Source organism: Onychomys torridus, chromosome 7 (genome assembly GCF_903995425.1).
Source record: "Onychomys torridus chromosome 7, mOncTor1.1, whole genome shotgun sequence".
Classification (NCBI taxonomy): Eukaryota; Metazoa; Chordata; class Mammalia; order Rodentia; family Cricetidae; genus Onychomys; species Onychomys torridus.
The window spans coordinates 72,092,814-72,117,574 of NC_050449.1; the positions used below are offsets into that span (position 1 = coordinate 72,092,814).

A 24,761-nucleotide genomic window follows, 5' to 3' on the forward strand; every position below is an offset into this window, starting at 1 on the left:
TTTGTTTTATATATATATATATTTTCAAGATAGGGTTTCTCTGTGTAGCTTTGCACCTTCCCTGGAACTTGCTTTGGAGACCAGGCTGGCCTTGAACTCACAGAGATCCACCTGCCTCTGCCTCCCGAGTGCTGGGATTACAGGCGTGTGCCACCACTGCCCGGCTTTGTTTTATATTTTGAAGTGAACTATGTTTTTTCTTTTAAGGTTAAGTAATATGAACCAGGTGTGGTGCCTATGGGAGGCTGAGGCAGGAGGATTACCAATAATTTTAGCTTAGCCTCCTGGACTACAGACCATAGTCTGTTCCAGGCCATCTTGAGCTGGGGGCGGGGAAGAGAGAGAGAGAGAGAGAGAGAGAGAGAGAGAGAGAGAGAGAGAGAGAGAGAAGAGGAGAGACCATGCCTCAGAAAAAAAAAATCTTAAAGTAGACACTTTAGATTAGTTGTGATTTCTAGAAAGGCTACTATTTTTTCATTACAGCTCTGTTTGCTATGATAAACACAGGAGATCAGGTGTAGAATGCAGGTTCATAGTGAAACCACGTAGCTATTTGACCATGGTTTTTGTTATTTAGACTTTGTAGTTAGTATTGTAAGTTAGAAAATGATATAATAGGAAACCTGTTTTCTTGTGAAGCTTGGAAAAGAGATTAATTAATGATATCTGTTAAAGTAGGGTAGAATGTATTGATTGAAATGCTACAACAGAAAATAATTCAAAGAGTTAGAAGGTGGAATATGTTGGTTCATGATAACTTTGTCTGGATTCTTTGTAAACATTTTAATTATGAATAATTTCATTTTCCCCCATGTTTTTCTAAAGTCATATCCAAAACAAACTTGAAGTCATTTTCTGTTAGTTTGATATGTATTATCATGGCTTCATAAATTTATGAACTCTTTAACCTAATTTTTGTTTTGCAAATGATGTATATCAGATTAAACAGTTTGTTTAAGTGACTTGTAATTAGAGAAATTACCTTTTTATGTGAACAAATTGGGAAGAAAAACTGTCTCACAAGCTTGGTACTGCAGTTGACTAAAAATAAATTTCTACAGATGAAAATAAATTGTTTTGATCTTTAAACCATTATAAATGTAATTCAAAAATTAATTTTCTAAATATTTTTATGCAGATAAGAGGATAACTAACTCACACTTTGTTTTTGTCTTTTTTTCCCAATAGGATCAGCAGTATTATCAATCATTTCAAGTCTCAGAATATGGTAAGAGTTACTCAATTTGTTTTGAAGGAAAAACATCCATTTATTACTTTCTATAGAGATGAGAAATTTTCAAGAGACATGCTATTTAAAATAAAACGCTAATAAATGTAAAACTTTGAAATTGGTTGTAGGATCAAACATATACTTTCCTTTATAAATGTTCTGAAATTTCATTATAAAGAAAAAAGTACGCAAAATATCTAACATTCCATAATGTCAGTTTTTCTTTTTTCTTTTCTTTTCTTTCTTTCTTTCTTCTTCTTTTTTTTTTTTCTTGTTTATTTTTGAGACAAGGTTTCTCTGTGTAGCATTGGAGCTTGTCCTGGAACTCATTCTGTAGCCTAGGCTGGTCTTGAACTCACAGAGATCCACCTGGCTCTGCCTCCTGAGTGCTGGGATTAAAGGCGTGCACCACCACCGCCTGGCCTGGCTGTGTCATTTTTTCTTAAGAGAATTTTCTTTTTCTGTTTTTATTTTATTTTATTTTTTGATATTTATTTTTATTTTATGTATATAAATGTTTTGTCTTCATGTATGTCTGTGTGCCACGTATGTGTAGAGCCTGTGGAAGCCAGAAGAGGTTGTTGGAGTCCCTTTGAACTGGAGTTATAGATGGTTGTTAGTTCCCATGTGGGGGTGCTTGGAATAAAACCTGGAAGAACAGTCTGCTCTTAACTGCTAAGCCATCTCTCCAGACTTGTTCTCTCTCTTTCTCTCTCTCTCTCTCTTTTTTTTTTTCTTTTTTTGAGAGAGGGTCTCTTTATGTAGTGTTGTCCGGAACTTGCTTTGCAGACCTTGCTCGCTTCAAATCTCATTTCAGCCTCCCGAGTACTGGGCTTCCCCCATACTGTTGGACATATAAAATATTACAATTTTTTGACTCCTTGAAAACTGAACATTGGAGTTGAGGACATGGTTTAGTTGAGAGCATGGGCAATGCCCTGGGTTTAGTTCCCAGCACCACAAAAAACCAAAATTACCAATTTGACATTGGTTATTTCCTGTATCTTGATTTGGTCAACATGGTGGAGACAGGGCATCTAACTCAGGAAGGTCACCTTCTTGCAGGCTCCACATTGCTTTGTAAGTGCACCAACGAAAGTAGTGGATCCAGCTGTTTCTCTCGGTGGATAGAGAGGAGGCAGAGACGAGAAAAAGCCCAAGACCTCCCTAATAGCTGATAAATTAGGTAGTGGCTTTTTGTTTATAGGTGAGCCTTTTAGTTTTTCTTGCATAACATTCGATGATCACGAAAGAATTCTGAAACACAGTTTGTTCCATCCTTGTGCCTCTGGCTCCTGGGTTTCCCAGGGTATTTTCACGTCCGTGTGTCATGGCCTGGAACAGGACTAGCACAATATTTTCCTGTAATGGGACTGAAAGCAGTAATTTGGTCTCAGTAGGCCTTAGGCATTTGTTACAATTGCTCATCTTTGTCTGTGTAGAATGTAGCAGACACAGACAGCACATAAGTGGATGTGGCTGACATGTGATAAACTTATGCATCACCACATATTTCCCTTTGGATTTTTCCAACCAGTTAACAGTAGTAAAAGCTACTCTTAACTTATGCTGGCCATACTGTTCTGACCCCTGATCTGGAACTGTGTGTGTCACCCAGAGGACTCACCATACCCAGGTGTACAGCCCTTGACATATATCTAGTCCCAGTAGAGATATGTTATACATGTAAAATTCACACCAGATTTCCAACACTTCATGTAAGAAAAAAAAAAGTTGATTAATAATAAATTTTAAGTTTTGGCTAAATGTTAAAACAAGATTTGAGGGCTGGAGAGATGGCTCAGAGATTAAGAGCACTGGCTGCTCTTCTAGAGGTCCTGAGTTCAATTTCCAGCAACCACGTGGTGGCTCACAACCATCTATAGTGAGATATGGCACCCTCTTCTGGTGTGCAGGCATACATGCAGGCAGAACATGGTATACATAATCAATCAACCAATCAATCAATCAATCTTAACCCCCCCTCCATGATTTTAGATGAAGTAAGAAAAATATTACTGTACTGGCTGGTTTTGTGTGTCAACTTGACACAAGCTAATGTCATCAGAGAGGAAGGAGCCTCAGTTGAGGAAATGCCTCCATGAAATCCAGCTGGAAGGCGTTTTCTCAATTAATGATCCGTGGAAGAGGGCCCAGCCTGTTGTGGATGGTGCCATCCCTGGGCTGATGTTCTTTTGTTCTATAAGAAAGCAGGCTGAGTAAGTCAGGGTAAGCAGCTCCCCTCCATGGCCTCTGCATCAGCTCCTGCCTCTGGGGTCCAGCCCTGCTTGAGTTCCTGTTTGACTTCCTCCAATGATGGACTTTGATCTGGAAGTGTAAGCTAAATAAACCCTTTCCTCCTCAACTTTCTTTTCTGTCACGGTATTTTGTCGCATCAATATAAACCCTAACTAAGACAATTACAAAATTGGTTTCATGTGTTGTTGTTGCTGTTTTTTTAAATATGATCACTAGAAATTAAAAAATTATAAATGTGGCTCACATTTTATTTTCTTTGATCAATGTTCTAGAACAGTGGTTCTCAACTTGTGGGCTGTGACTCCTTGGGGTTGTGTATCAGATATTTACATTATATCTCATAACAGTAGCAAAATTACTGTTATGAAGTAGCAACAAAATAATTTATGGTTGGGGTCATTACTGCATGAGGAACTGTATTAAAGGGTCACGGCGTTAGGAAGGTTGAAAACCTTTTTTTTTGAGCACGGATCTTACTAAGCAGTCCCTGCTCCTTAGAATTTGCTAAGTAGACCAGGCTGTCTTTGAACTCGCAGAGATCCACCTGTCTCTGCTTCCCAAGTGCTGGGATTAAAGAGGTGGGCCACCATGGTTGGCAATATCAAAATTTTTCGTGTGTTGTTTTCATATTTCACTGTACTAGGTGGTTACATGACCTTGATGAGGTACAGTTGTGGGGTGATTGGTGGGCAATGTATAAAGTTTGAAGAGAGAGCTTTTGTGTTTCTTTGGAGAGGACAGTGTAGGAGGATCATAGTTGCTCTATGGCACTTTTCCAAGCCTCCCTCCCAGACTGGTTTAGAGTCTAGCAGTGTTCTGGCATATTCAGTGCCTTTGGCCAATGAGTTTGCCAGATAATACTGACTTACCAGCCCTTTTGATATTTGTATAATGTTAATTGTGTGGTGAGGTCTGTTATAGGAGTCTTATCTGTTTCTTTGATCAGTGACATTATAAAAACATTTCTGTAGGCTCAAATCAAAATAGCAAACATTTTTACTGTGGTAGAGTATTTTATTTAAAGTAGTATTAATTGTAAAACATATTATGGCAGCCATAAAGATAGTTCAGTGGTTAGCTTCTTGTGTTCAGTGGCGGCAGCGGTGGCGGTGGTGGCTTACGCCTTTAATCCCACCACTCGGGAGGCAGAGGCAGGTGGATCTTTGTGAGTTTGAGGCCAGCCTGGTCTACAGAGAGAGTTCCGAGATGGCCAGGGCTGTTACACAGAGAAACCCTGTCTTGAGAAAACACCCACACGATGGCTCTGTAACTCCTGTTCCTCCAGGAACTCCTGTAACCCCAGTCCCAGGGGATCCAGTGCCCTCTTCTCATCTCCACAGGCTCCTTCTGCACATGTGTAGTACACATACATACACGCTGGCACTCACACATACATGCAAAATGGATGAACAATTAAATAAATCAATAAATGTAAAGCAGTCAAACAAAAATCTATTTCATTATTCTATAAAGTTGACCTAAGTCAGTATTTCTAATTTTAAATTAACAAAAAGGCTCTTAAATTTATGTTAATGTGTGTATGAATAAATCCAAGTTCAAGAAATACCAATTATCAACTAGTTAGAACAATTCTTTTTTGTTGTTGTTGGGTTCAGCTGAGGATGCTGGTAAAATAGAGTCTTTAAAAGATTGCTTTTCTTTTCCAGTGTTACCCAAGTTCGAAGTTACTTTGCAGACACCATTGTATTGTTCTTTGAATGCTAAGAATTTAAGTGGTTCCGTCACAGCAAAGTAAGTTACTTTCTTTCTTTTCTTTCTTTCTTTTTTTTTTTTTTAAAGATTTATTTATTTATTATGTATACAGAAGATCTCATTACAGATGGTTTTGAGCCACCATGTGGTTGCTGGGAATTGAACTCAGGACCTCTGGAAGAGCAGTCGGTGCTCTTAACCTCTGAGCCATCTCTCCAGCCCACATTTTTTCTCTTTTGGTATGGCTCTAAACTTTTGTACAACAACATGACAAACAAGTCTGTACACACTTAATACTAGCACAAGGTTTTGCTTTTTAAAAGGACCCTAATGTCTAGTAAAGCAAATGTCTGTAATACTTCATTTAGCACAGTACAGATCTCCACAAGTCTTTGCATCTGTAACTCTACTTCAAGCTACCATTCCTAAAATGTTTCTCACATTTTAGTGACCCCTAGTGACTAAGGGGTTTGTAGAATACACTGTCAGGTTTCTAAAACATTGTGTATTTAGGGGTTGGGGAGATGGCTTAGAGCAGGAAAACAACCTTAACTACTGAGTCATCTCTGTATCCCCAGCTTCACATTTAAACCAAAATAAAAAAATTGTCTTTAATTTTATTTTTAATAATATATTTTAAATATATATTTAATATATTTTAAGAATATATTAAGTTATTATTTTAAACACCCTGAGCTATTGTATGATACGACTGTTTTAAAATATAATATTCTGGCATTCTGATTTTGCTTGTACTTAATATTTAAGGAGACACAGGCCATGTTAGGTGCTGAGGGCAGTCATTTTGACGCTGAGGTTTCCAGCCAGGCCTCTGGAACTTCACTGCTTTTGTTTAGAAGGATGGTATATTTGAAGGTGGATTTTTTTTCTTCCTCATAATTTGGAAACTTCTGTATTCGCTTTGGAGTTGGCCCAGAAAGGAGGTTATTTCTGTATCTAAGTAACAGGTTCAGGAAACAGTTTACCATTACAATTTGTAAAATGCAAAGCAAAACTGGCTGTAAGGGTTGGCCCAGTGTTAGAAATAGAGATGGGAGGAACACAGGAAACACATTTTAAAATATTTTCTGGCAGTGAATGGTTTACTGAAGATCACCTTTCTTTTACATGAGGAAATGTTCCTATTATGAGAGGGAATAATTAAGGGAATAAAATAAAGAGCGTGAAGTAACAGAGAATGAAATTTGACACAAGAAGATGAGTTTGAAATGATGGTTAGAAAATACTATTTAACGTTTCCTTGCAAAAAAAAAAAAAGTCAAGTTTTTGGTAGCTATATATGCATTTGGTACTCTATAGTCTAAGATATCCCCTCCTGGTGAATCCTGGGATGTGTGACAGTTGGCTATGGTGATTATAACTTCAACTGACGTTCAAACATTTTTACAGGCTGTGAAGTTTGTAGACATGCAGGTGATGGCCAGTCTAGTGCTGAAAGATTTTTCATAGTCTTTTAGAGCGCACTGTGCCTTCCTGTAATGCTGGCACTTCCTCCTTGTCCTCTCAGTGGGCAGAGGCCATGGACAGGCAGGGTTTGAGCCGAATTTAGATTCCCTGGTTCCAAGTTCCATCTGGATCTAATCTGAAGACTCACCATTGTAAAGAATGTTCTTCGTTCTTAATGTTTTCCTTGTGTTTCATGGTCTCGAGACGGATGGTTGAGAAGCAGCTCAGTCCAGCCTTGAATTTGTCCTGTCTCAGCTTGCTGGCTGCAGGAATGACGGAGCTAACATGGCTGCCTTGTGCCTTTTTTTTTTTTTTTTTTTTTCAAATTGCAGGAGAGGTGTGTTTTAAATGTAATTCTGTTCTGTTGGATTGCTAGTGTCTGCTTATTGAAAGTGATATGTTTGTTTTGTTCCTCTGACACCATCAAGTTGAAAATGTAATAATACAACATTTTAAAAATTGTTTTCCAGGTATACCTACGGGAAGCCAGTGAGGGGAGATGTAACACTTACATTTTTATCTTTATCCTTTTGGGGACCGAAGAAGAATATCACAAAAACCTTTGAGGTAACTTGTGTAGATATTTTATAATTTACAATGGGGAAATTTTAAATCTTTATTAAAAAATAATTATAGAACCCAGCTGGTTGTGGTTGTGGTGGCATATGCCTATTATTTCAGCTCTTGAGGGAGATGGAGGAAAAGAGGATCAGTAGTTCAAGACCAGCCTCTGCCATCTAGCAACTCTTAGGCCAGCTGGGGCTTTGTGAGACTGTCTCAAAAATCAAAAACGAGCAAATAACAGAGATTGATTATGTAGTACTTATTGAAAGTTTATACCCATTTTCAACATAGTGATATAAAGAATTATGACTCAGATAACAGTATGGAAAATTTAACTTTTTTTCTAAAAACAAAGTTTCATACAGAACTACCAAAGTAAGACTCTAAGAACATGGAGAACTTTCTGGCATCAGAGTCGAGTGGACACAGCAGGACAAATGTCAAATATGACATAGAGTTTTGTTACTAGAATCTGAATCCCTAAAGCAAAGTAAAATGGAGTTTTTAAACACACAGATACATGGATCCACAAGCTTCTCTTTTGATGATGAGGAGATGAAGAAGGTAATGGGTTCCTCAGATGAACATTCTGAACACATGGGCCCATTCATCCCTGGGCCCATAGAGATTGTCGCTACTGTGACGGAGTCACTCACAGGTTTGTAGCCATAAAGCAGGTGAAGTCCTGGGCTGTTTGTGAGCTGTCTACTGTACTAGCACGCTCAGGAGAGGGTGTTCACTGCTTTCCTAGAGAGGTTATTTAATATTGAAATCTTTAACTTGTAGGGCCTTTGATTAAAAAGTGAAATTCACTTTTTGTGAAAGTCTGTACATTAACTACCTATGGTAATAGTAGCTCCTGCACATTTTCCTCATCCCAACTCTGTTTTTCTAGTGTGAAAAAACACACACAGGAGGCCTACATTTTCAGTGGACTGGCTTCTTCCTTTTTTTTTTCATTACTTACTCTGAAATGTCACCTGTTCCTAGACAGTTTGCTCTTTTAGTAAGAACACAAAAGTTAATTGTAAGGAGGCTTCTATTACTATTTTAACAGATGGATTCCATTGACCCAGCAAGCAAAACCTCTCCTGTCTGTGTGCTTTCTTCTCTTGGTGTACAAACCGCCAAGGGAGACTAACATGCTGGAATTCTGTGCTGATCTTGGGACCGTTGTCAACAACGGGAGTAGGCTTATGTGCCCTGCTATCTTCAGCCCCTTTAGTAAGAAGCGTAGGTGGACACAAGCCATCGGTGAAACACTGCTTTTGCATTCTAAATGATGCAATCCCCAATACAGGTATCTCAAGAAATGCAAGTGCCAATGTGTTTTTCAAGCAATACGACTACATCATTGAGTTTTTTGATTATGCGACTGTCTTGAAGCCATCTCTCAACTTCACAGCCACTGTAAGTTGGTGTATTTGTTACTGGTCCCTAAGCACGAGTCCTAGTGGGAAACCACGTGCTCAGTATCATTAAAACTAAGTCAGAAAAGAGACTGGTTACTTTCTTCTTTAGATATATAAACATGGAGAATTGTTCCCAAATGACCTTGGTCTTATATATATATATTTTAAATTGTGGTTTCTAAGAAAGCCCCAATTTTTTTTTTCCAAAAATTTACTTAACTAGCAGTTTGTTTGATTATGGAATACAACATTGAAGCTTTTATTAATGAAGAAATGACAGTCAAAAATTTTTGTTAAGGACTAAATTTTAATTTCATCAAAGGTATAGTTTTTTTTTTGGTTTTTTGAGACAGGGTTTCTCTGTGTAGCTTTGCACCTTTCCTGGATCTCACTTGGTAGACCAGGCTGGCCTCAAACTCACAGAGATCTGACAGGCTCTACCTCCCGAGTGCTGGGATTACAGGCATGCGCTACCACTGCCCGGCAAGGTATAGTATTAACAATTATTGCCAGGCAGTGGTGGCGCACACCTTTAATCCTAGTACTTGGGAGGCAGAGGCAAGGGGATCTCTGTGAGTTCCAGGCCAGCCAGAGCTACACAGAGAAACCCTGTCTCAAAAAAAAAAAAAAAAGGTTAAATAAATAGATAAATAAAATTATTATCAAGGATGTTCTTTTTTTTTTTCAGAAAGAATATTGAATTAATACTTAATATTTGAGTAAATTAAGAAAATAAACTTTTTGAAAGCACACAAAACAATGCATTTCCTTATGACATCTTCATAAGTGTGCCGTTTGCTCATTGCTCATATTTATGCTCCCTCCCCCGCAATTTGAGTGAATTTTGATGATGTGCAGGGACAGGCTTATGAAGCTGAGGGAAAGTTTGCTTTGGGGGTGGGGATGGAGGTTATTAAGGGGTGCTTTATGGAAGAGGAAGCCTTGAACGATGACAGGATGAGTAGTGTTTCATATGTTTGAGCACTGGGGTGGGAGGCAGGGAGATGATGTAAGACCAAAAGAGCTGCTGATCAGGTGCGTTCAGGAAAGTGACTGGACCTGGCACACGCCGCTGAGGACTTGGCTTGATTAAACCGGAAGCAAAGCTTAGGAAACTCTAGAAGACCTCAGGATTGGGTTGAACTTTATGCCTTAGGCAGTGAGAAGACTTGGAGTCTCAGAGCATGGTTGGGTGGGGGTGGGGTTGAGCGTGCGTGGGGGTGGGAGGGATGACAGAAGCAGTTTGTGGAGGACTGTTTGAGGTCTGCCAGACTAGGAGGAGCCCGGGGTGGCTATGGGCGTGGAGAGAGAGGTCAGGGAAATATGGGACTTAGTACTCACTGAGTGTAGGAGATGGAGGCTAGTCTTTCAGGATGGCCGTGGTCCCAGCACTGGCGTGGTAGAGGCAGGCAGATCTCTGTGAGTTCAAGGCCAGCCTGGGCTACAGAGTGAGTTCAAGGAAAGGCACAACTGTCTAAAAGAAAATTTCTTAATTAAAAAACAGTAAGATGGTTATTAGATGTTAATGTGCTGAATTTGAAGTGACTGGGTATCAGGTGGAGATTTCCTCAAATGGAGCGATTGGGTATGAGCTTCAGGGTACGGAGAGGATATAGGAAATTTGAATTTGGGGTATAATCACAAAGAACTGTGATGCTAAGCCAGCTGAGTGTTGGACATTTTGAAGAAAGGAAAAGAATAAGGAACCAAAGGGGACACAAAGTGTTACCAGCCTTGGGGTCATAGCTAGGGACCCAGTAAGCCATGTTTGGCCACCTGTCCCTGAGAAGCTAATTAAAGCAGACAAATTAGTGGTGAAAACCAGAAAGGAGATATATTCACTGTGGCCACAGTGGGAAGAGGACAAAGAGATCCAGCGGCCCCATCCCTCCAAGTCTATCTTTGGAGTCATGAAGTAAAGGCTTAAGTAGAGGCCCAAGTTGGCATATCTAAGTAGTCGCAAGACATAGCAAGGCATGGTCCCACCAACCCATGGTCCATCATTGTCTCTCCTGTAAGGTATCTAACCAGCTGGAGCTCTGGGAGAAAGGTTTTCCCTCTGGCTGGTCCAGGCCTGTCTCGTCTCCCAGCATGAGATTCCTGGAGAAATTCCAATGTCTTATGTTCCATATTTTAGTAATCTGATAGCCAAAGCACAGGATACAAGTATTATTTCAAATATCGTCTCTCTTGCCAGGCCAATTACAATAGAGTGCCAAAAAAGTAATAGGAAGCAAAAGAGTTGTGGAAGCCATGAGTACGGAGGCAGTGGTCACGTGTCAGACACTTCCTGGAGAAGGGTTGCTGAACGTAGTAGGTTGGGGTGCTACCAATAATTGTAGTATTGTGGGTTCAGCATTTGGGAACAGCACAGACAAAACCACATTCAACTGGGCTATTACCTGTCTTAAAATATTTTGTTTTAACCATCAGGTGAAGGTCAGCCGCTCTGATGATAATCAACTAACCCATGAAGATAGAAGAAATAATCTAAGCATAGAAGTGACCCAGAGGAAAAACACCAACATCTGGAGCATGTGGAACAGTGGAGAGCAGGAAACGGATGATGTCCAGATCCTAAATTATACCGTCCCCCAAAATGGAATCTTTAAGATTGAATTCCCAATCCTGAACAATTCCAGTGAGCTATACCTGAAGGTGCAGTCTCTTTCCATGTCACAGCAGTGGTGTTATTGCTATTGTAGTTTTGTGGGAGACACCTTCTCAGAGTTCATAGGGCACAGGAAGTGGACACACATCTGCTTCAGACACAGGGAAAGTGTTCGAAGTCATTTACCACAGTGGCTAAAGATCTACTTTAGATGTTTCCTCGTAATTTCATTTTAAAGACCACAGAAAAACATACCAATGTGAAGATTTCATGGAGAAGCTCCCCAAACTCTCATCTTGGTTGATTTTTCAATTACTTGAAATCACCATTCTTGAGCTTTCTCTCCCAGTGTGGCTTGTCTGAGAATGCCCCATAATTCCTGTAACCTTTCTTTTTTCTTTTTCTTTTTTTTTCTTTTTTGGTTTTTCGAGACAGGGTTTCTCTGCGTAGCTTTGCGCCTTTCCTGGAACTCACTCTGTAGACCAGGCTGGCCTCGAACTCACAGAGATCCACCTGGCTCTGCCTCCTGAGTGCTGGGATTACAGGTGTGCGCCACCACCGCCCAGCAACCTTTCTTTTGGTATCAGTATCACCCAAGTCAGAGCCCTGACTGGGTAGGGACCAACACTCTTGGGAGCTCTTTCCTTTCTGTTATTTGTTTTTGAGATAGGGTCTTGTTAGACAGCCCAGCCTGGCCAGGTGCTCACTGTGTAGTCTGGATCATCCTGGTGATTCTCCTGCCTCCGCCTCGTGAGTGATGGCATTACAGGTGTGTCCCACCACTCCTGTTTGATTTTTTTTGACTCCTTATTTTGGTGGGTCAAGCAGGACATGCTGTTTCTTGCTTCTGTCTGAGCATTGTGTGGAAAGAAAAGGATCCATTTTTTGTTTAATTCCCTCTTCTGCCTGTGTTTTGTAACAAGACAACTTTGTCTGAAGTAGTTGAGGGCTATGATGGCAAAGACCCTTCCTTCCTTCCTTCCTTCCTTCCTTCCTTCCTTCCTTCCTTCCTTCCTTCCTTCCTTCCTTCCTTCCTTCCTTCCTTCCTTGGTTTTTCGAGACAGGGTTTCTTTCTGTGTAGCTCTGGCTGTCCTAGAACTCACTCTGTAGACCAGGCTGGCCTCAAACTCACAGAGATCTGCCTGCCTTTGCTTCCTGAGCATTGAGATTAAAGGTGTGTACCACCACCACCACCCAACAGCAAAGATTCTTTCTTATGCTTTAAAGCTATCAAATTCTATATAGTATGATCTGTAAAATGATGAGGAGCCAGTGTCTGGTGAATGTGATTCTGCCTGAAGACAAAAAATGAAAGTGATCTGGCTTTCCATGGTTACTCAGCAGCTCACATTCCTTCTCAGGAATTTACCGAAGCTGAGCATTTATAGCTTTGTATCTTTTGTTGCAGGCTTCTTTTCTTGATAGTGTAAATACTATGGCAGTTCACGGCATGTTCACCTCTCCTAGTAGGACCTACATCCAGCTTAAAGTCAGACATGAACATGTCAAGGTAATGCTTATGACTCACTTGATAGTTACAACATGATTTGATATTCTTATAATTAGGGTGTACATATTAATTAATATTTCTTTTCTAGGTGGGATCCCCTTTTGAATTAGTGGTTAGTGGCAACAAGCCATTTGAAGAATTAAGCTATATGGTAATAATTTCTTTATTTTAAGGTTTTTATTTATTATTGTGCGTGTGTGAATATGTGTAATGTGTATGTATGAATGCTGTCACATGTATGTCATGGCATGCATATGGAGGTCAGAAACAACTTTTGAGAGTCAGTTCTTTCCTTTTACCATGGATTCTGAGGGTCAAACTAAGGTAATGAGACCTCTGAGGCGAGCACCTTCATTCATCTTGCTACCTCGAAGGCTGGTGATTTCTCACAGTGTAAGTTCATGACCTTTAGAGAACATCTTAAGGGTTGTTTACTTTAGGTCTTCACCAGACTTACTAAATTGTTACAGATTAGTTTGCTTTTCTTATTGTGTAATTGGTTTTCTTTCCTCAACTATATGTTTTCATTTAAAATGGATAACTAAATGTTGCACCGAGTATAAGATGTAAATTTCTAGTATGTAGACAACATCGATCCACTGTGGAGAGTCATGAAATAGAAGAAAGTAAAACTTGCCATCATGGCTTTGTAGTTTTGCTAATCGAGCCCTCCCATTAGATCTCTGTGCTCTTCCGCATCCAATAGTAGTTACGGGCTGGAGAGATGGCTCAGTGGTTAAGAACACTGACTGCTCGTCCAGAGGTCCTGAGTTCAATTCCCAGCAACCACATGGTGGCTCACAACCATCAGTAATGAGATCTGGTGCCCTCTTCTGGCCTACAGTCATACATGCTGTATACATAATAAATAAATCTTTTAAAAAAAAGTAGTTTCCAACACAGAGAGATGGTCAGTGCATGTGAGTGCTATCTCAGAAATGACACTGATTTGGCACGCCAAATTCAGTGTTAGACTGGAGAGATGGCTCAGAGGTTAGGAGTATGTGCTGCTTTACAAAAGGCCTGAGTTTAGTGCTAAGTACACACACCGGGCAGTTTACAGCCACTTATAACTTCAACTCCGGGGGATTTGAGGCATTTGACCTCTGTGGGCACCTGTGCAGACCTCCGTACAGAAACAAACATAGACACATAATTTAAAAAGTATATTAAAAATATTAATGTAAATAGGTTACATGAAGAAAAAGCACTTGTCTCAATAGATGCTGGAAAAGTTTTTAACATCTATACTTTTATGTTAATATTCAATGATGTTTTATTGGTGGGAATTTACTCAACTTGAGAAAGGACAGTAATAATAAAAATTACTGCTGACACTCAAAAAATAAGTGGTCAGTGTACAAAGGGCTAGATAGACCAGTTACCTTAATTAAGACACTGTATAATGGTCATTATACATTGTATGCATTGTATACATGTATTGAAATGTTACATTGTGTTCCATAAACATGTATGACTATTATATATCAATTAAAAATTAGAAATGCAAAAAATTTGGAATTAAAGATAACATTTGTGAAGGATAACAAGATTGTTACTGCAATCTAGTGTTTGTTTTAATGTTATCATTTTCTTTTTTAAATTTTTTTATTTTTGTCAACTATCATTTATTCTTCATTGATTCATTGCCGGTCTTAACAATTATAATAACTATTTTTTGTTGAAATTTAACTCCCATCTCAAAATTTATCATATAGATTTTTGCATGTAAAAAGGTTGTGAAGATAATTTAAGAATTTGTGTGTATGCTTAGATTATTATAACTATAACTTCAGTTGAAGTATGATAATCTTTAGCAAATAATTGCACTCTCTTCTTTTTTTATTTTTAGGTAGTATCAAAGGGACAGTTGGTGGCTGTCGGCAAACAAAATTCCAGAAATTTCTCTTTAACACCAGAAGCTTCCTGGACTCCAAAGGCCTGCATAATTGTGTATTACGTTGCAGATGATGGGGAAATTATAAATGATGTTCTAAAAATCCCTGTTCAGTTTGTTTTTAAAAATAAGGTATGATTTAAGGTGGTGATGTTTAAAACTTCATTTTAGCGAAGTCTGAGAAATGTAATTCTTTGAAAAGTATCAGTTATCCATATTGCCTAGAATCTTGTATTACTCTCTATACTCAGTAGATACATATTTTCATGTTAAGCCCCTGGCTTTAACTTAAATTCATCAAAGTAATTTCTGTATTTTTTAAATAGTTGAGTCAATATTGCTCTGGCCTGGAATGCCAGCGGCAGCCTAGACAGACTGGCTGTGGTGTTGACCTTGGTGTGATAATGAGGTGGGTGTAGGGAGAGAGCAGGCAGGGCCGCTGAAGATGTGTGTGGAAGCAGAGCTGGGTTTTAGATGTTCTTCATCAGCTGGAGGCAAATGAGGACCGACTCTCAGTGAGCCTGATGCCTTACTTTTGGGGGTCTGTATGGAGCCTGGCCTCCAGGAGAGTACTGGGGGTACTTCTCCCGAGTCACCAGCTTGCACAGGAGACTGCCTCAGCCCCAGCTCTGACAAGAAACCCAAAGCAATCACCTCACAGACTCGAGAATGAGCCATTGTTCTCACTAAACAGTTCCTTCCTTAGAGAAACGTGGTTTATGGTTTTGGAATTCTCTCTGGGCCAAGGGAAAGGTAGAACCAATGGTTTTGAGTCCTATCAGGAGAAAATGAAATAAGTTAATTTTGCCTCCTCCCTTCCTTAGATAAATCTATTTTGGAGTAAATCTACTGCCAAGCCCTCTGAGAAGGTCTCTCTCAGGATCTCTGTAACAGAGCCGGACTCCGTAGTTGGGATTGTAGCTGTTGACAAAAGTGTGAATTTGATGAATGCCTCAAATGATATCACAATGGAAAATGTGAGTTTCATTTTTTTTTTTTTGGTGAAAATGTATGTTAAAAGAAGAAAATAACTATTGCCTTACCTTAAATATTTAAAGGAAATTCATTAATCCCTCTGGATAAGCTGGGAAACAGAAAAGCCTTCAAAGAAGAAAGTATGTATGTTGGGCAGAAGCACAGTTTAAATTTACTTTTCTTTTGACACCTATTACATTTTTAATACCTATTTATTACCTTTTGGATCTTAATTTTTGTTCTTATTACTAATATACACGCATATATATATTACTAATACTTCCTTGTATTCCTTATGCATATTTGCTGTGCTTACTTTAACAATTTTGATTTGTTTTAATATTAATTTAAGGTGTTTCTGGAGTTCTAGAATTTGATGGTCAGTGTGTTTTCTGAGCACTTGTGAACCTCTATGAGTCATATGTGTGTGTGCATGTGTGTGGTTAGAAATTCAACCTAGGACAATGTACCATGCTAGATAAGCCCTCTGCCACTGAGCTACATACTGTGGTTATTTGTTTTATTTTTTCTTTTTCTTTTTCTTTTTTGGAGCTGAGGATCGAACCCAGGGCCTTGTGCTTGCTAGGCAAGCGCTTTGTCACTGAGCTAAATCCCCAACCCCTGGGGTTATTGGTTTTATTAATATTTTTTGAGACAGATTCTTCCTATGTGACACAGACTGTTCTCAAACTCATGAGTCTCCTGTGCCAGCCTCCCAGGTTACAAGCGTGTGTGACCATGGCTTTCCTATGCTTATTTTAAGTTCCAGAATTGACCTTTGCCATAATTCTGCATCACATGATGTATGCCTCATTGGCTTCCTTTACAGCAGGTCTAGTTGATCTGTGACTGCTATGCTACTGTCTATTGGGGAAGGCTGATCATCAGGTATATTAGGACACAGGCCTGCACCTTGAGGCCTTATCCCATAGCCTGAATCAGAAGATGCCTCCCTGAAGCTCTGTTTGGATCAGAGAGTTAGGAAGCAGTTTGTGCTGTGACTTGTCAGTTCCTGGCTATCGTATGATACTACTCCTTGGGAGATGTGAACAGGCATCACTCCCTCCAGATAGGGAACTGATGGTGAAGCAGAGTAAGGATACTGCCAAAGTCGAGGAGGTAAGCTGATGAATTTATTAGGCTCACTATAGAAGCAGAAATGACTCAAAGACAACTGCATCACCAAAAGTCCACCGTAGCATGGGTGATGGCTGGAAGCCTGCAGATAGCTCAGTAGGCTGTAGAGTGTCCCTTCTAGGTAGCTTAGTGGATGTGAACCTCTTCCAGGCAACTCGGCTGGTCTCTGTTTCTTCCAGGCAGCTTTGATGGTCAGCCTCTTTCAGGCAGCTTGGCTGGTCTCTGAGTCTTCTAAGTATCTCAGTTGTCTCTTTATTGCTTATATGTACTTGGGGAAGGAAGGGTCTTAGTGGGTCTGCTCAGTTTCAGGGACTTTCTGAAACCTTTGGGTTGCTTATTTCCTGAGCTTAACAAACTCCTAATGCTAGATGGAATGTGTTTCACCCTCTCTGTAGAATATTCTATGCTACCTCAGAGATCTCCCTTACAAGATGGAGGTTTGATCTCAGCAAGTTCCTACATAACATTGGCTCCTCTCACGAAGCTGTGGTGAACTAAACCATGTGATATGAAGCATCCTACCACCTCCAAAAGCCAAAGAAGTCAGGTCTTACCCTTTCTCTGGTGATTAGGAGTATTTGGACCAGAGATGAAGGCTGCTTTCTAAGGAAGCCTCGCCCATACATCCCCATCCCCGTCATGGGGGCAAGCTCTTTTATTCTCTCCATCTCCCTCTCATTCTCACTTTATTTACCTATTTATTTTTAAGACAGGGTCTCTTTATGTGGCCCTGGCTGTCCTGGAACTCACTGTGTACACCAGGTTGGCTTTGAACCCACAGAGCTCTACCTAGCTCTGCCTCCTGAATGCTGGGATTAAAGGTTCATGTCACCATACCAGACTCTCATTCTCAAGCCCAATGAAGCTGCTTTCCAGGCTTTAAAGCTAAGCCTCTCCTTCCCTTTAAGGCCCTGTTGTGTTAAATATCTCCATATATCGCCTTGTTTCTGTCTAACGCTCTTTTCTCCTTGAGGCCATTTCCCTACAATAAACATCATCCCTGAAGGGAATTTATGGGTCAGTTTTCTTTTGTGGCTTGACCACTGAGGCCTCCTTTTATTTCTTTTTAATGAACTCCTAATTTGTATTGTAAATTCTGGGGGTTTAAAAAGAAGGAGGAGATGGAGACTTAGGAACTGGAAAATTACCCTGGATCCTCAAGGTTTTCTGCCATCTTTTATTAAGTTCACCCGTAAGCATTTGAGGAAAAACTGGCACGGAGTCTCCAGAGGTTACAACCCACCAGCTGTGAGTGACTAGAGGAGAGCAGAGGAAGTATGGGTGTTTGAGGACTGTGTTTCTCTCACTTTCTCACATCCAAAGGGCAGAGAAGTGCTGAACAGGAGTCCTCAGGGTACCTGCAAGATGCTGCTGCTGCTGCTGCTGCTGCTGATTTCACAGGGAAGTACTTGAGGCTGCTCCACATGCCCAAACAAGAACAGAAACTTAAGGCCTGTCTTCCAGTCCAAAGTCTGCTGGCTTCCGCTCCTGCTGTCTTCTGCCCAGTATCAACCCACACACTTCCACTCTCAATTCAAGATAGCCTCACTATTCCATTAAAAAACAAAAACTTTCTACCCACCCAGGTTTCCTGCTTGCTTTTGTTCTTTCTCCAGGGTTGGCTCTGGAGTGGGGTGTAAGGAGCCTGTTACAGATAATAGCTTGCCTCTGTGTTAAATTTACATGAGTTGTTATGACTTCCCCGAATGCATTAAGGATGTTTAAATGTATGGGAACTTCCTGGCATGATTTCCACACACAGCTTGGGTAATGCTCTTTTACTGGGGCAGGGAGAAAGGAAGGTTTCATGAGGTAGGTGCTGCCCGGTGAATGCTTCATCTGTTCACACCTGAGCAGGAGTAGAAGGGGATCCTCATGTGAGCCAGCGATGCGGTCCTGAAGCCTTCTCCCCTTTTATGTCTGGCTCTGCACCGACTCTGTTGTCTATCGTCAGGCTGAGGACACTTGTTAGCATAAAGCGTTTCTGTTTGATCTCTTGGTGATTTTCTTTTTGATGTCTGTCCTAGCACTGCATGTGCACTGTGCATGCAGTGAGGTTGTTGCCAGCACAGCGGAATGCAGCAGCGTGGTTTCAGTGTTTCACTTTGTGATAGAAAGTCTTTCTTAAAAAAAGGTTATTTTTATTGTTTTTATTTCCATGTATGTGCGCCTGTCCGTGTGAATGTATACCTTATGTGTATGGGACTGAGAAGGCTGAGAGAGGGCATTGGATCCCCTGTAACCAGAGGAATAGGTGGTTGTGAGCTTCCTGATGCAAATGCTAGGAACCGAACTCAGGTTGTTGTAAGGGTAGCAATTGCTTTTAGCCACTGAGCCATCCCTCCAGCTTCTAGGAAGCCTTTATTAACTTTGTTTTCTTCATGCCTTTTAATCCTGCCTTTGTCTCTATTTGTGTGTATAATGATAACACCAATAAGAGAGAAGTATCAGACATTACCTAAAAGCACATAATATATGAGTTTTTTTCCTAGTAAAATACATACAAAATTGCCACTATTAGCATGTGAGTGTACACAAGTTTTCTGTTGCTCTCCACATTGACTCTATTAAGCAACAATTCCCTACCTGCCCCCCCCCAACCCCTGCACCTAGCTTCTATTAATCTCTGTCTACTTCTTATAACTTGCCTATTCTACGTATGTTATGTCAATGGAATTCCATCATCTTTGGCTTTTTGCTTGGTTTAGTTCACTCAGCACAGGATGTTTTTATGACTCAGCTATGTTGTAGCAGGCTCCATCAGAATGCTTTTCATTGTATAGCTGTCCAGTATTCCATTAAATCTGTGTGCTACATTTTGTCCAGTCCTCTACTGATGGGCACTTGAACTTCCAGCTTTTGGCTTTTGCAAATGCTGCTGCCGTAAACATTGGCATGGAAGTACCCCTGAATTTTTGCTTAGTTCTTTTGAGTATATATCTAGGTGGAGAATTTCTAGGTCAGATTCCATGTTTATTCTTTTGAGGAAAAAAGAATTTTTATTAATCCTTAAAAACAATTGTATTACTAAAGTGATGCATGCAACTATCTCATTATTGAAAAGAAACTCTTAACTGGTGCTATTCTAATGCTTTTGTTACTAATGAGACTGAGTATTTTTCTGAGTATTAATAACTTACATTCATTCTTTTGTGAACTTAAGTGACTGACTTCTTACAGAATTTGTGTCAACTCCCTTCACATTAGCCCGTTTGTCTCTGTTAAAAGTATAGATACATTTTAATGCTGACCTCTACGTGTTGATCATGCCAATCGGTGACATTTCAGTTCCTCCTAGGAAAACCTAGTCTACGTTTATAAGGGACTCTGTATGACTGAGCAGAGTAAACATAATTTTAAATAAGAAATGTAATTGTGGTTGATTGAATGATGAACAATCATTTATGGTACCTAGATTTGTGCCATTTTCAAGTTCAGTGAGCATGAAGACTGTAGACTGAGTTACTTCCAGGAGAGACTGATATGAATCAACTCACTCTGTGTCTTTTCTTTGTACAGGCAGCCCACGAACTGGAACTTTATAACACAGGCTATTACCTAGGAATGTTCATGAACTCCTTTGCTGTCTTTCAGGTATGGATAGTTGGCCAAGCAATCTGAAAAGATGTTAGTGTCTTTTTATTTTTAGGTTTTTAAATGAATGGATTAATTATTTTTAAAAATTTATTTTATGTATGAGTGCTCTATCTGTATGTACACTTTTATGCCAGAAGAAGGCATCAAATCCCACTAGAGATGGTTGGGGGCCACTATGTGTTTGCTGGGAATTGAACTTGGGACCCCTGGAAGAGCAGTTAGTGCTCTTAACTGCTGAGCCATCTCTTCAGCCCTGATATTAGCGCCTTTTACTGTTGTAAACTTTCATAACTAAATTATCATAATGAAGACTAACTTCTATTGGAAGTGTGACTGAAGTTCACTGTTCCATAAATCTAATCTGAGTGGGGAGATACATCTTTTCAGTTTTAAAAGCAAATGGAAAAATTCACTGATTGACTGTAAGGTTAGTGGAATTGTCATTAAACACATTTTTTTTTTCTTAAATTACTGTATTTGACTTTGAAAAGTATGTTTGTGTGAAAGAAGGGAAGAGAAAACACCCCCTCCACACACACATACACCCCCCTGTATACCTAAGTCCCCCAAATGGGAGTGTGGGGGATTTCTATGATTAAAGAACATTTAAACTTTGATTTTTATTTCATTTTAGTTAAAAATTTTTATTACATTTTTTTCTAGGAATGTGGTCTCTGGGTGTTGACAGATGCAAATCTTGTAAAGGATAACATTGATGGCGTTTGTAAGTAAAACCTGACAACATGCGTAACTGGATATATTTTACCTCATATATTAAATATTACTTATAATGGGACAGGTACTTTCTGGTTCAGCTTGACTGCTATGGCTAAAGTATTTGAACTTTGGAAGTATGTGTGAGGGTGACAAGCAATGTTCTCTGGGCTCCTGACTCCATCTTTGAAATGAGTGTTTTCCTTTTGTCTTCTGTAGTTTCTTAAGGTGGGATTATAGTTTGGGATGTATTGGATGAGCCTGTGATTTTAATTTGTATTGCAAACTGTGTTGTTATTTTGGAATTGAAAGGAACAAGTTTTTGAAGCATTACTAGTCTCTAACTTTTAGGTGCTTACCTAAAAAAATAGTCCAGACCTCTCTTACACACACACACACACACACACACACACACACACACACACACGCACCCCTTATCAATCTGGCAGGCATAGTTGTATCTACGTGTCATAGATCTTCAAGTGTGTCTTTAGGACCACGTCATTAAAAGTTTTGACTGAAGGAAATATATAAATAATAATGGATAACTGTGGAAGTTATTTTTTGTAGGTAAAATTACATTAACATCTTTTTTAAAAAAATAATTTATTTTTATTTAATGTTCATTGGTGATTTGCATATCTATGTGAGGGTGTCAGAAGTCCTGGAACTGGAGTTACAGACAGGTGTGAGCTGCCATGTGGGTGCTGGGAATTGAACCCAGGTCCTCTAGAAGAGCAGCCAATGCTTTTACTCACTGTGCCATCTCTCCAGCCTCACTAATATCTTTTTGAGAGACACTGGCATTGTTTCTTTCTCAAAATTTCCTATTTCCGGTAGCAGTTCTTGGTTACTTCTCAAGTCCCAGGCTACTGCAAGACACCTTGATCTCTCTGTCTTGAAACTTCAAAAGATAATTTTGTTATCTTGAAGGTTTATGATGTATTATCGTCTCTGTGTATTAAAATCATTAGCATATTTAAGTTTCCTCATCTTATTCTCTATCCTACATAACTTTCCAAATCTGTCTGTATCCAGTTTTTTCTCACAACGTTTTTTTTTTTGTTGTTGTTCTTCTACACATATAGCTCTGTCTGATGCCCACAGCAGTACTCAGTTTATTGTCAGCAATGTGGCTATGTTCACATGTTCCACATTGGTGGACTAGCCAATATAATTATTTTTGAAGATTTTTAAAATTTATTACATATACATTGTTCTGCCTGCATGTATGCCTGCATGCCAGAAGAGGGCACCAGATCTCATTATAGATGGTTGTAAGCCACCATGTAGTTACTAGGAATTGAACTCAGGACCTTTGGAAGAGTAGCCAGTGCTCTTAAAGAATGATTTCTGTACTGAACACACATAGACTTTTTCCTTGTTATTGTACTATAATAACTTTTTATAACCTTATATTTTATTATATTAGGTATCAGAAATAGTACAGAGGTGATTTAAAGTACATGGGAATGTGTAGGTTATCTGAAAAAACTACACAGCTTTGTATATCGCACTTGAACACTAAAAGATTTTGGCATTCACCCAGGAACTGGGGGAGGACTGTATCTATTATGTCCTTGTTTGAGAATCTTTCACTTTTTCACTACGAGAAAAATCTTATATTCTCAATAGCATATATGTCTCTGGACAGCTACTCAAGTGATGGACATTCATTTCTCCTCTTTTGTCTCAGAAGCTATATAGGGATCAAGATATTCTTGGCCAATTTTAGACCATACTGAGATAAGAACTACTATGGTTTGAAGCTTAAAACCATCAATCATCAGTCTTCTAGTTATCATTAATGTCATCAACTTCCTTTTATATCTCATATTCTAAGTCCTTAATTTTGTTACCCTGGAGGATTTGAAGTTCCATCTAACTTCTGTTATCTTTTGATCACCCTTATGCAGGTGCCAACTCAATTGTTTAATCTTGCTTCTGTTTCTGTACTTTCATGCCTCACAAATAGCTCAAATTCACTATGTTACAAATCAAGTTATTAATCTCTACCATTACAGCCTTGCATTTCCTTTCTTTGACAAACTTAGTTGATATATTTTCATTTTTTTCTGGTATGAAACAGTTGTTTTTCTCAGATGTCTATTTTTAGTTCTTGCTAGAACTTATCCTTAGTTCTTCTCTGTCTCTGAAAAGTAGTATAGTGTTTAAGACAGGAGTTTGTTGTCATATACTTCTGGCTTTGATTCAGGAATTATGACTTTCTTAGTTTTGGATTTGATTCCTAGCACCCACATGTTGGTTCACAACTGTCTGTAACTACAGACATCCATGGGATCCAATGTCCTTTTCTGGTCTTTGCATGTGCTTCTTGCACATGGTGCACAGACATACATGCAGGCAAAAACACCTATACACGTTAAAAAAAATAAAAGTTGTGTGCTGTAGAATATTATTTTGAAGTGTGTTACTTTTGTTTATGTTGCATTTGTGTAACTCTGTGAAGCTGTGTTACTGTGCCTGTCTAAAACACCTGATGGTCTAATAAAAAGCTGAATGGCCAATAGCAAGGCAGGAGAAAGGATAGGCAGGGCTGGCAGGCAGAGAGAATATATAGAAGGATAAATCTGGGAGAAGGGACAAGAGATCTAGCAGCCGGATAAGGAGGAGGACACCAGGGGTCAGCCACCCAGCTACACAACCAGCAAGCCACTGAGTAAGAGATTTACAGAAGTGAGAGAATGGGGAAAGCCCAGAGGCAAAAGGTAGATGGGGTAATTTAAGATAAGGAAAGCTGGCAAGAAAGAAGCTAAGCTAAGGCTGGGCATTCATAAGTAATGATAAGCCTCCACGTGTGAGTTTATTTGAGAGCTGGGTGGTGGGTCCCCCCAAAAAGAGTGAAAACCACTAACAACAGTTGTGACCTAGGGCAAATTGGTCAAAGCTTTTAAGCCTCAAATTTCCCCCTTCTACAGAGTCAATAATACCGTGTGTTTTGCAGGATTGCTAGGAAGTTAAATGTAAAATCATAGATTTATCCTGTATGGAACAGCTTCATATAGTATATTGTTTAAGTGACTCAACTTGCATCACACATGCTTGGCATGTTGTCAGTTTTCCATTTATCTTATCCCTTCGATCCATATCATTTACTCACTATGCAATTGATAATGATGAAATTAAGTGCATACCTAGCATGTGAAAGACAATGGGGGTTCCAACTTGGGGGCACACCAAGACACACAAACAGCTGTTCTAGGGCCATGATGGGAGGTATGGCATGCTATATGAGTACCGAAGGGCACCCAGAGGCAGAGTGGGGTTGTCTTTTAACTGTTGTTTTGAATTTTAAGTTTTTTAAAAAATTTTTAAAAATTATTTTTTGAGATTATAATATAATTATATTCTTTCCCCCTTTCTTTCCTCCCTCCAAATTCTTCCATTTTTCTCTCCTTGCTTTCTTTAAAACTCATGGCTTCTTTTTTTCATTGATTATTAAATATATGTCTATAGTCCTATATATATGCATATTCCTAAATACACAAATATAGCCAGCCCTGTGTTTATAATGTTCCTCGTATGTATATGTTTTCAGAGCTGACCATTGGGTATTGGACAACCAATTGGTGGCTCTTCCCTGGGGAGACTTTTTCTCCCACTGTTGGCAGTCCTGAGTTGCCTGCAGTTCTTTGTGTAGGGTTGAGGCCTCC

The 24,761-nt window shown here is 39.5% G+C and overlaps 1 protein-coding gene across 1 annotated transcript in view; it reads left to right on the plus strand.

Moving 5' to 3' along the window:
- The window catches only part of Cd109 (CD109 molecule), a 105,784-nt gene that overhangs the window by 40,019 nt on the left and 41,004 nt on the right, over window positions 1-24,761 (plus strand). Inside the window, exons 6-17 of the mRNA XM_036194335.1 lie at window positions 1,189-1,228; window positions 5,158-5,242; window positions 7,141-7,237; window positions 7,751-7,892; window positions 8,535-8,644; window positions 11,080-11,304; window positions 12,666-12,767; window positions 12,856-12,918; window positions 14,620-14,796; window positions 15,489-15,641; window positions 20,296-20,370; window positions 21,037-21,097. Coding sequence (XP_036050228.1) covers window positions 1,189-1,228; window positions 5,158-5,242; window positions 7,141-7,237; window positions 7,751-7,892; window positions 8,535-8,644; window positions 11,080-11,304; window positions 12,666-12,767; window positions 12,856-12,918; window positions 14,620-14,796; window positions 15,489-15,641; window positions 20,296-20,370; window positions 21,037-21,097 — 1,330 coding nt within the window. The remainder of the gene's footprint in view (window positions 1-1,188; window positions 1,229-5,157; window positions 5,243-7,140; window positions 7,238-7,750; window positions 7,893-8,534; window positions 8,645-11,079; window positions 11,305-12,665; window positions 12,768-12,855; window positions 12,919-14,619; window positions 14,797-15,488; window positions 15,642-20,295; window positions 20,371-21,036; window positions 21,098-24,761) is intronic.